Below are 12,260 nucleotides of genomic sequence, written 5' to 3'. Positions count from 1 at the left end.
ATAGATGCATGGGAGAAAAAATTAATTCATTCTGAAGAGTGGATGTTTTAGTGCATTAGGCCTATTTCTATTGTAGAACCCCAGGTGAGAATGGCTACTCTAGTAAATTCTTTAAAAACATTCATGGAAAGTAAATTTTTAAGACCTTGCATATCTAAAAATATCTTTATTTTATCCTAATATGTAATTGATAATTTGACTGGATATGGAATACTAAATTGGAAGTCATTTCCTTCTAATTTTGAAGGCCTTGCCTGTATTTTTGTCTTGATTTCAGTATTGTTGATGTCAGTAACTTGTCTGATTCCTGATCTTGGTGCTGTAAATTATATGCACAAGGATTCTTCGCCATGAGTAGGATTAGTTCTCAGTTTTTACCACTGCTGGTTTGTGGTTAAGCTTTCCTGAATCTGCAGGACAGTGACTACAAGTTCCTTTCATGCTCTCCACTGTCAAACTTATGTTGTTGATGTATCTTCTCCTGGATACATGCTTGTAGGATACATACCCATACCTGCTTATATTTTTTAAAAAATACTCGTTTCCTGTCATTTTTGTCAAGTTTTAGGAGGGAATACATTAGGTCAGTATCTTTTTTAACCTGGAACTGTTCTTGATTTTACATGTATATTATCCAATTTGATCCTTATAACAATCCTGTAATATAGGGAATATTATTAGCATTTTATAGATGAGGAAACAGACCCAGAGAAATTAAGTCAATTGCTCAAATGCATCCAGCTAGGATAGAGCTAGGATTTGGACCCAGGCAGTTTTAATTTAAAATTCTGTTTAACCATTATACTATAAATGCCTTTTTTGATGTTATATTCTTCATGTCTTGAGAGCCAAGTACCATTGCATGAATTAATTATAATTATTTTTCTTTTGCCTGTATTAAATGGTAATCTATGTTTCATGGCATGGAGAAAAGAGAAAAAAAAACAACCCAAAAAACAAACACACAAAACCTGTTATAGTTGTAGGTATCAACCATAAACTGTTTTTACTACTAATTGATTTTGAAATACCTTTGTCAAAGAAATAATATGTATATATTGTTTGTTTATTTTTAAGTGTCCTTTCTTGTGAAGAGAAACAGTCTGAGACCATATGGGATGCTGTTGTATATGAGTGGAGAACCAGCCTTGAAGTGTATGCATAGTAAGGAAGGAAACAGATCTTATACTAAGGTCTATAAAATGAACCACTAAATCAGTTGTAATTGAGTTGTTGTTGTCTAGCTAAGGAGGTGTATTTCCAGGTTGAAGGAACTGTGATCAGAAAAAGCAGTCTAGAGTATATAGAGAAAGCAATTGACTTAGAGTTTTTAATTTTAGTTAAGGTGTAGAGTGAGGCAAATGGATTTTAATATAAGTAGGAAAGAATTCTCTGGAGTTTTAAAGATTAGGAATAAAGAGACAACATAGTGTATCATTTTGGCTATGGGTCTTTCCTGTTAGATTTAATGATGTGGGATCATACCAGTCACTTAGTTTTAACCTAGAAAAGAAAGATATTTCCATCTGTTACTGTGATAATAATGTTACATTTTTTTAATAAGAGTTTTAAGTGGAAAATACTTGTTGGTAGATTATATATTTTGAAAAGTTTAAATGTAATGAAGAGGAACTACAGCAGCTGTTTCAAAGAAACATATATTGGGGCATGCAGCATTATTAATGGTGTCCCTTTAATCTTTTCTGTTGATTGGTTTGCATTAACACTGTCTTAATGATGCATATATCCCTACTAGAGGTAAAACTTAAATGTTTGTTCTCTGCTTTAGCCGCTGGAATCCATCAGAACCGAGTGTGAAAGAATATCTTTCCTTATGAATTCTTAATCATGGCTGAAGCAAGCAGTAGATTAGATATAAATCTAGAAGCTTCAGGAAAGATAAACAGTGTTATGTGTATATCCATTTTTAAAGTAAGCAAAAACTGGAAAGGAAAGAATTGGAAGAGGTGGGAAGTGTGGCCGATACTATAAAAATGTAATGGATATGAGAAGAGGATTGCGTTTTTTGGGAAAAGAGAAACTGATCTTATTACTTCAGCCTGAATCTCTAAGTATTGATCTTGCTTTGTTTTCCTAAAGCAGCAACTCAACCCAGGCATTACTGGTTTGATAAAAAGGTGAAACGGTGGAATAGCCTTTCTTGTTTATCAGTTCATTTTTTAAAAAAACCCCAGCAGCATGACTTAGTGCCTTTTTCTGTCAGTCTCTTTCTCTATCTGTTTATTGCTGATTTGACAGTCTCTGGTCCTTCTCCTTTGCTGTTAAATGTGTGTGTCCTTTGTTTGTGCTGGTGGGTTTTGCTATATTTGGATGTGAGAGAAAAGCCTGTCATTGCCATATTCGTCTAAGTAGGCTTCTGGGTGAGCATATACATTAAATAGACTTTCTAAGCCATGAAGGAGGAGAGCTCACAACAACGTAGATTTTCTTCCTGTACTGTGGTTTCGCCTGTTTTATTTCCTCCACGAATTGATGGCCGAAAGCTGGTCCGGAATGCTTCATTTGGAGGATACAATGAACTTTCTCCTTCGTTGCCAGGTTTGTTTGTTTAATCTTGTATTCTTTTCTTAATTTCTTATAGATTTTTTATTAAAATAAACTAGATGTTTTAACATCTTAAAACTGCTTTTGTTTAAACAAAACAATTCTATAGTGAAAGGTTAGATTTTAGTAACTGCTGCTATATGGCTTGGCTTTTCCATATTTTCTTTTACAGTCTCTTTAAGCTTGAACTTGAAAACTAATGATTCAGTGAAGTATGAATCTTGAGTGCTGATAGCATAAATTTTTGCTTTAATTATTGCAATAAATATTATAACCCTTTGATAAAAATAAAGCCCTTTCTAGACTTCAGATAAAATTCTATAGATAAACCAATTGCAAATGAAACCCACATATTTAATATTGATACTTGTTAGACTATTTCAAGCAAAATAGTAACTATGTGAAAATTGATGTTTAGTTTAAACTTTAATAGCTTAAGTCCTGACTAACGTGAAGTTTTCTACCTAAATATAATTTTGGAAATGCCTTACTTTGTGTTGTTAGATGTGTTTGGGTATCATAAGTTTTTGCTTAAAAAATGTTATTTTTCTGGTAGTATTTATTAAATGAAATTAGGCATTGACAGCTATGATTCGGACATTAAACACTTGGTCAATGAGATGTAGATGTAAGCTGATCTTTTATTGCTTGAAAAAGATTTATTGTAGCAAATATTTGGTTATAAATTTTAAAATATAAATAATCTCTGTTTTGTTTTCAAAATATTAAGCTGCTACATAATCATATCTACTCTTTTAAGGTTGTATTTTTCTTTTAAAATAAAAATATTCTTTTAATACTCATGGTAAAGAAGTATTGACTGAAACTGGTGCTTGTTTTAATTGTTTTGTTGTTGTTGTTGTTGTTGTTGTTGTTTTGCGGTACGCGGGCCTCTCACTGCTGTGGCCTCTCCCGTTGCGGAGCACAGGCTCTGGACACGCAGGCCCAGCAGCCATGGCTCATGAACCCAGCCGCTCCGCGGCACGTGGGATCTTCCTGGACCAGGGCACGAACCCGCGTCTCCTGCATTGGCAGGCAGACTCGCAACCACTGCGCCCTAATTGTTTATATATTTTTCTGACACACATTTTGTGAAATTCGAATTATATTTTCATTTTTCACACTAACCTTTATTCTTAGCTTTTTGTGAATATTCATGCCGCTAGGCAGTATATGCATTCTTTTGAGATGATGAAACAACTTGGTAGAAAGTGTTACTTGGGCAATTAAGTAAATTATTGTAAATTCACTGATTTCATTTTCTTTTCTAACAGGGTTTCTGAAAAGAATTGGAAACCATAGTCCTGAACTGTTGCCTAAGTAGCATAAGCTTTAAACAACATTCATAGTCCGTAATTTAGTCTTAGTGTAGCATGATTACTATCATGCTTCTTTCTTAATGTTCTCAAAATGGTGTAAATTTTACTATTTGTCTATGTTCACAAGTGGCTCTGAAAATGCAACACACAGAAATGTTTTTAATGTTGTTAAATACTGTACTTATTTGCTTTTACAGTGTGACTTAGTTCCATTTCTGTATTTGTCTTTGTCTTCTTGATTTTCTTTTTTTAAGCCAGCAAGCTTGCTAGCACATGTTTGCTGACCTTCATGCCATGAGTCTACTTAATATAAAGAATAATCAGGTTACCTTACTAAACAATAGAAAACTTCCCTGTTTAGAAATTTGGTTTTTACTTCATTAGGTAATTGAAGACAGAATTGTCAGTTTCTATTCTCAAAGAAAATATTGAAGGTCATTCTAGATAGATTTGTTTGAATGGAAAAGTAAATGATTGGCTTTGTTTTCTAATTCTTGAAATAGAGAAAATCATATTCATAGGGATGCTTCCATATTCCTCTTAATACAACCAACAGTTTTATTACAACCAGCCATGATAAAAAGCTTTTAAAAATATGTTTTATTTTATCAGCTAAGAAGTAGAATTAGGTACTTCAAAGAAGTGGCTTTTTATGTATTTCTTTTAAGTTAAAAGTAAAAAATATAATTTTTTCTGGGACATTTTATGGATTTATCTGACATCATTAGAGAAAGAGAGGTTCTACATTAGTGATATTTAAAGATAACTTTGTTTTACCACTTTGACCACAACCCTTTTATCATTTTAGTTTTCCTTGGGAAAATCTACCCCCCCCCTTTTTTTCTGTTACTTCTACCTTAAGGAATATATTGGTATGGCCTTTTTCTTTATGATGAGTTATAAAATAGAAATGGTACCCTTTGTCCATGTACCTAGAAATTGGAATAAATAAACTTTGAACAAAGATGTTTATAGACAGACACTCTGTGTAAGCTTTAGTACGTAGATAGATCTGTTTAGTATGTTTTGACTTCTCGGAGATTTTTTTCTTATACAATTTCTTGGCTGTATTCAGTATAGTTTATGTAGCAATTCTATATTTTGTAAATACTTATTCAATCTGCATTTGTAGATATGTGTATATAATCTCATTTTAACAAGATTAAAGCAGCATAAAACTTGCTGTATTATATCTAAACATTAATGAACCAAATTTTACTGAAGTATATAAAAAGCTTATACCTTATCAATGCTGATAACACTTGTATTCTGTTAACAAATTAGAATTAGGGGCAGAGTGCTAATTTATTCAGGAATCATAGTCCATTGAATTAGTAAGAGAAAGTAAACTCTGTTTACTACTACATTATTGGAAAATATCTTCATGACCACAGATTTAGGGGAGACTTTCTTAAGACCAAAAAGCACTAACCGTTAAAAGAATGAAATTGCTAAATTTGACAACCTTAAAATCAAGAGCTATTCATCAAGGAGACCGTGCATAGAATTAAAAGACAAGCCGTAGAATGGGGAGATATTTGTAATAAATATAACTGGCAAAGAACCAATAATTGGAAAACATTAAGAATTCCTATATAAATTAAGAAAAAGGTAGACAATGAGGTTTTTTTAATGTAGATAATGAGTTTTTTTTTTTTTTAATGTGCAAAAGATCTGGGCTCTTCACAAAGAGAAAATTAAAATGGTAATTAACATGAGATAGTGCTCAGTATCATTAGTAATCAGGGACACACAAACTAAAATCTCATTGATTTACCATTGATACACACACCCAACAGATTGGCAAAGATATTAAAAATCTGTCAATATTGATGTGTTACCATGGATATGGAGAAAGGAGAACTCACGCACAGTGCTAGTGGAAAAATAAGCAAATTGGTAAACAATATGGTATTCTTAAAGTTGAAGACCCACATATACTCTGACCTAGGAGTTCTGCTTCTAGGTTTAAACCCTAGAGATATTCATGGATATATATGTCTACTAGGATACATTTCCAATAATATTCGTATCACCAGTGTTTGTAAGAGGGACAAACTGGAAACAGCCCAAACAATGGATGGATAAATAGTGATATAGTCATGCGGTAGGATTCTAATCAGCAATGACAATGAATGAAATACCTGCTGTGACATGCTGGTAAATAATAATTGCAAAAGTCAAGGTAGTTACCTTTGAGGGAAAGAAGAATAGATAGATTGTGATCAAGAATGGCATGGGGCAGGTGGGGAGTAGTTCTTATGGGATGTTGACAATTCTGTATTTCTTGATTTGGGTGGCGGTTATGCAAATATTCACTGTATACATTAAATTATACCTTTACATTTTATGCATTTTTCTGAAGGTGTGCTATATTTCACCTATTTTTAAAAGCCACTACAAGTAAAAGTAGAGTCCATTTTTATTAATTTTTGGATCAGTTTATCAAACTTTGTATTTGAAAGGATGAATAAGAATTAAACCCTTCTTTTAAGGAACTCACAGTCAAGTATGTGACATGAACATGAAAACAAATAATTGAAGTACGTTGTGGTAAATATGGTAGTACAAATGTACCAAGTGCTGTGTCTCAGAGGAGACAGCTAACTCTATGCCTACACAATCTAAGCAAGGCTCCCAGAAGACGTTGGCCTTGGATCTTGAGACACACCCTGGCATTCTAGAAACAGCATGAATTTTAAAGTTAGACCTAAGTTTGAATTAGCTCTGATACTTTCACTTATTGACATTTGTCAAGTTACTTAATTCCTGTGAGCCTCAATTTTTTCAGTTATATAGAATATTCCTAATATTTAGCGGGGGGCATTGTTTTAAAGATTAGAGGTAGTAAATCAAGAGCTATTCATCAAGGAGACCGTGCATAGAATTAAAAGACAAGCCGTAGTCACAAGTGTTGGGCTTCCCTGGTGGCGCAGTGGCTGAGAGTCCGCCTGCCGATGCAGACACGGGTTCGGCCCCGGTCCGGGAGGATCCCACATGACGCGGAGCGGCTGGGCCCGTGAGCCATGGCCACTGAGCCTGCGGCATCCGGAGCCGGTGCTCCGCAACAGGAGAGGCCACAACAGTGAGAGGCCTGTGTACCGTAAAAACAACAACAACAACGACAACAAAAAAATCACAAATGTTCCTACAAGTGGATATTGGTTGCTTTATTGTTGTTTTCATAAATATTATTATGTTAATTATCCCCATAATTATCATCATTGTTGATGAATGAATCAGAATTAGCCCAGAGCAGGATATGTTAAAGGGATATAGACTAAGTAAGAAAGGATGTCATAGCAGGAGAGGTCTAATAAACTAGAAGAATAGGGAAGGATATCTGAATTTAAAAAAATTTTTTATTGAGGCATAACTTACACATAGTTAAGTGTACAACTTTTTGAATTTTTAGTTATGTATCAATATGTGTAACCATTTCCCAGTTCCCCAGAAGACCCTCTCATGCCCACCCCAGTCAGTTCCTCCTACAACAAAGATAAACCACTGTTCCAACCTCCAACCTCTAGCACCATAGATTAGGTTTGCTAGTTCCTGATTTTTATATAAATGGAATCATATGGTATATGATATGTGCTTTTTTTTTTGATGGGGAGAGGTGGCTTTTTCTACTCATTATTCTGTTTGTTGTTTTGTGTATTGGTAATTGATTCTTTTTCATTGCTGTGTATCATTTCATTGTGTGAATATAATGTATTCATTTCTTCTACTATTAATAGTCATTTGAGTTGGCTCCAGATTTTGCTATTATGAATAAAACTGCTGTGAACATTTTTGTACCTGTCTTTTAACGAACATGGACACACTCATCTCTGTTGGGTGTAGCTAGGATCAGAAGTGCTCTGTCTTAGAATATGAGTACTTTCAGCTTTAGGAGATACTGTCAAATAGTTTTCCAAAGTGACTATGCTATTTGTAGTCCCACCAGCAGTGAATGGAGTTCCGGTTGCTCTATATTCTAACCTAACCTGGATTTGGATGGTCTTAGTCCTTTTGATCTTAGCCATTTGCGTGGGGATGTAGGTTTCTATCTCATGGTAGCGGTGAGGAGGATAGTAGGAAGAGAATTTACTACCTAATATTGCTAATAAGCAAACTTGGTAAAAAGTCATGATCTGAAACTGTTCTGCATTATTGACAATGGTCAATAATGTATTGTAGGCTTCAGGATTTTATCTATAATATCACATTTTTAAGAAATAAAGGAGTAATTTTTAAGTAATTTTAAATCCCTATACATGGAAAACAAAAGTCTAAGAAGTATTTTGGCTGAGCCCTTTTTGGCTTCTAACAAATATAATACTTTCGCTGACATTTTAAGATGATTATTTTTCATGTTTTTAGGAAGCCACCTTTATCCAGTCTAAAGAAAGAGTCCTTCATGTGTTGCTTTTTGCTTTGCCTACCTTGGAATTACCCTTGAAAACTTAGTGTACAGTATGGCAATATTTTCTGTTTAAGGCTTTTGAACACTTTTATGTGGTCATTGCACTTTAAGCTACTCATCTGCTTATTTGCACTTAGCTGAAATTCAAAGTATTGGACCAGACTTAGCCTTTTGCTTTATCTGCTGTAATTTTAAATAACTTGGAAGTCATCAGGGCCAGCTTTTAAAATAATGATTTGATTTGCTAGTTTGAGGTATAGAAAATCTTTTAAAATGGGATTCATTTATTGGTCTGACATAATATACAACCTATGTTTATGAGTGCCCTTTTTTTTGTTTTTCTTGTTTAGTTTCATCTTGCTTTCGTATGTGTCCTTTTCCAACATTTGAAACTTTCTGCAAGACATATTTGCATGTTCAAAAAAAGTCTATTCAGATTTGTAACTTCCACTTTAATTTACTGTTCTGTTTTTAAAATAATATGTGAATGTATACACAGTGAAGTGGGCGTTTTTCTTAGTCTAATAAATGGATTGACCTAGATTGAGCTGAAACCAAAACCAAACTAGAGAAATTTACGTAAAATTCAGTTCTTAGGAGAATAAAGAAAAACATCATCTTTTTTCCATTCATAATATATACTTTTAGAAAATCTTTGTTCTCTTGTACATCTATTTACAAGATCATTGAAATAATTTGTGTTAATTCATTAGAATTAAGAATTACTTATTATAAAATGTTTATTACTCTGAATAAATATTTTAGAATTTTTAAACTGAATTATGTAAGTTTGGTTTGCTTTATGCTAAAGTTTCAAATCCTGGTAAGTTTTCCTTTAAAATTCCATGTTAGATTTATGAAACAGGTTTCTTTTTTTCCCTCCTTGGTTTTAGGATTGCCTGATCTTTCTGCTTACCAGAGATGGAAAAAAAAAAAAGAAAAAGATTCCTTCTTCATATTACAAAAAAAAAAAAAATCAGCAAAATCTCTGAATTAAGAAAATGGAATGGATTTGTTTTAGCTAATATAAATCAAATACAGAATAAATGGTCTCATTGATATCCTAGAAATGATTTTTAAATGCTTCAGGCACTGATACTGATAACTTTATAAATGCTGCTTTATGAATGATTATATTTTATATAGGCTTTTAGTGGACTCAGAACAGATAGTTGTAGGGAAGAGTTAATATTACTTGTCCTCAAAAGTAGAAAGAACTTCATTAAAATGAGTACTGCCCCTCTTATTCCTGCCACACAAATCTCAGCATTAACGTTTCTCTAATTGTACCCTTACAACATTAACTTGTTAATTGCTTTTGATAGTGCTATATTAATGTGTTACATGGTAGGAAAGATGTGTGCATATATCCCAATGCACTCATGTTTTAGATTTATCCTTTTAGAATTTATATAACAATAGTCAGTGACAATGATAATATTAAGGGTCAATGTTAATTGAATACATACTGTCTGCAACTACTATGCTAATTGCTTTCTATGCATGCTCATTTAATTCTCACAATAAACACATTATTAGATTTTTTTTAAAGTCTGTCCCTCAATTCAGATTTATTTCCCTAGTATTCTTTTATCACCCATTCTGGAGTTGTTTTCCAGTTTGGCAAGAGGTGTGAAAAGTATGTTGGGTTGGTTCTTTGTTAGAAAACAGCTAACTGAAATAAAAATTCCATGAGTCCTGAGTTCATGCCAAGTGAATGAGCAGAGAAAAGAGATATTTAGCTTATGTTGATGGGTTCAGGGAAAGACACCAGTGCCTCTGTAAGTCTTGATTTATTCTAAAGAATTACTATTAGTGACATGATCCCTTAGTAGTCTTTAAACTATAATAGTTTAAAACTGTATGTTGAGTGTAGGCTTCTTGCACTGATGTATATCAAATATTGTATAGTGTATATTTGAAATTGAATAACTTATGTGCATTTGCTTTTTAATGCCTGTATGTGTTCAAATGTGGTAATACTGAAATAATGACTATGTTTTTAAAGGGTTTGAAAGAGGAAAGGAAGACATTTCTCAAAACAAAGATGAATCTTCCCTTTCTATGTCAAAGAGCAAGGTAAGCATATTGTTGTCCTCAAATATATGATCACAACATTTTTCTAATATTTAAGATGAGTGAACTAACACTGAAATCCTATCAGATTTTTGTGGGGTGTTTTTATGTTGGTATATCTAAACCAGGTAGTATATATGAAAAAAGGAAAGGTCCCCTGGGGCTGATTTAGGTTCTGTTGGTTACTTGGAAATATAGCCTATTGGTAACCAGGGTTCTCTCCTGAGTGATATTGTTCTGGTATGTCTGCTATAGCAGTATATCTCAGACTGAAGTCTGAGGGTTCCATGTAGAGAATAGAGATAGTCAGGGTTCATTGGGTTTTTTTGTTTTGTTTTGTTTTTTAATTTCTAAGTGTTTTGGGCTCATTCAAATGACAATCAAATACATACATTTTACCAGTTAAAGGCCAAACATCTCTTGCTATAATAGTGTGCAATTGAAAGGCACTTTCTTAGAATAAGACATAGTTCCCTAAATTAGTAATTTTCAAATGAGATACTTGTACATATTCTTAAGTCTGTTGAGAATTTTTTCTTTAAGAGTACTATTCAAATTTGAAAAGTATTTTATGATGCATTGACTTTCCTATGGGTTTGTAATTCACTGGATTTTCTATAATTCGTCAATGGATTTGACTTTTGACTGTTATTTCTGGTCAGGTTTAGTAGCAGGAGAAGCTTTTATGTTTGTGGAATCAAACTTCAATGACTGTAAGAAAATCTATATCTTTTTTTTTTAAAAAATTATTTATTTATTTATGGCTGCATTGGGTCTTTGTTGCTGCACGCAGGCTTTCTCTAGTTGCGGTGAGCGGGGGCTACTCTTCGTTGCAGTGCGTGGGCTTCTCCTTGTGGTGGCTTCTCTTGTTGCAGAGCACAGGATCTAGGCATGTGGGCTTCAGTAGTCGTGGCTCGTGGGCTCAGTAGTTGTGGCTCGCGGGCTCTAGAGCGCAGGCTCAGTAGTTGTGGCACACAGGCTTAGTTGCTCTGCGGCATGTGGGATCTTCCCAGACCAGGGCTCGAACCCATGTCCCCTGTACTGGCAGGCAGATTCTTAACCACTGTGCCACCAGGGAAGTCCGAAAATCTATTTCTTAAGCTAGTAAATTCTCTGCTATTCTCAGCAGTAGGCTTGGCTTGTAAAACCCTACATATTTTGTTCCTGTTCTTGTGAGTGATTGAGAGGATTCCATGATATATTTTTTATCATATTCCGTGATATGCTTTACACAGATTTTATTCACACTTAACTTTTCAAGTATTCATTACATAAAGGTCCATCCTGTACTTATATGTATATAAGTACATAAGGTGAAAATTTAGTAGGACTTTGTATGTATATAACATATGCATGAGAAATACCTTTATCATTTTATATGAGATGCATAATGAGGAGATGATTTATCTTGGTTCTGCCATGGTTAGAAATACAGCGAAATTTATGGAATTTTAAAAACCTATTTTCAAGCAGTTAATACCAGAATTGGTGAATGTATGGAATAGTGGTATTCCTACTCAGAACCCTAAACTCCAGATCTACCTACCACAGCCATCTACATGTAGTCTCTAAATGGGAGGGTGAGGGAGGGGCAGGAGGGGTAGGGAGGGCAGGGAGCCTGAAAAGCAAGTTTACATACCTTAATGAAGCAGTGTGCATTAATAAATAAAAGGAAACACAGGCTGCACCTTGAGTACAATAGCACCTAGTTGTGTATGAACCTTAAATTAAAATTAATTAAAATTAAATAAAATTAGAAATTTGGTTCCTCGTTTACACTAGCCACATCTCAATAGCTCAGTAGCCACATATAGCTAGTGGCTGCCATATTGGACTACTCAGATATAGAATATTTCTGTTATTCAGAAAGTTCTGCACAGCAAGCATTCACT

At 33.8% G+C, this 12,260-nt stretch overlaps 1 protein-coding gene across 4 annotated transcripts in view; it reads left to right on the top strand.

Moving 5' to 3' along the window:
- OSBPL8 (oxysterol binding protein like 8) overlaps positions 1 to 12,260 on the top strand; it is a 187,813-nt gene that overhangs the window by 118,282 nt on the left and 57,271 nt on the right. For 3 of the 4 annotated variants that reach the window (XM_029204668.1, XM_029204669.1, XM_029204671.1), the window contains one exon: positions 10,301 to 10,371. In XM_029204668.1, the coding sequence (XP_029060501.1) occupies positions 10,301 to 10,371 (71 nt within the window). Of the gene's footprint in view, positions 1 to 2,399; positions 2,560 to 10,300; positions 10,372 to 12,260 lie in introns of those variants that run through there. The other variant, XM_029204672.1, reaches the window with a different exon arrangement.

Source organism: Monodon monoceros, unplaced genomic scaffold (genome assembly GCF_005190385.1).
Source record: "Monodon monoceros isolate NGI ecotype Baffin Bay Population unplaced genomic scaffold, NGI_Narwhal_1 Super_Scaffold_6, whole genome shotgun sequence".
NCBI classification, from domain to species: Eukaryota; Metazoa; Chordata; class Mammalia; order Artiodactyla; family Monodontidae; genus Monodon; species Monodon monoceros.
Note: the sequence above shows the minus strand (reverse complement) of the source record. Positions and strands in the feature narration are given on the sequence as shown.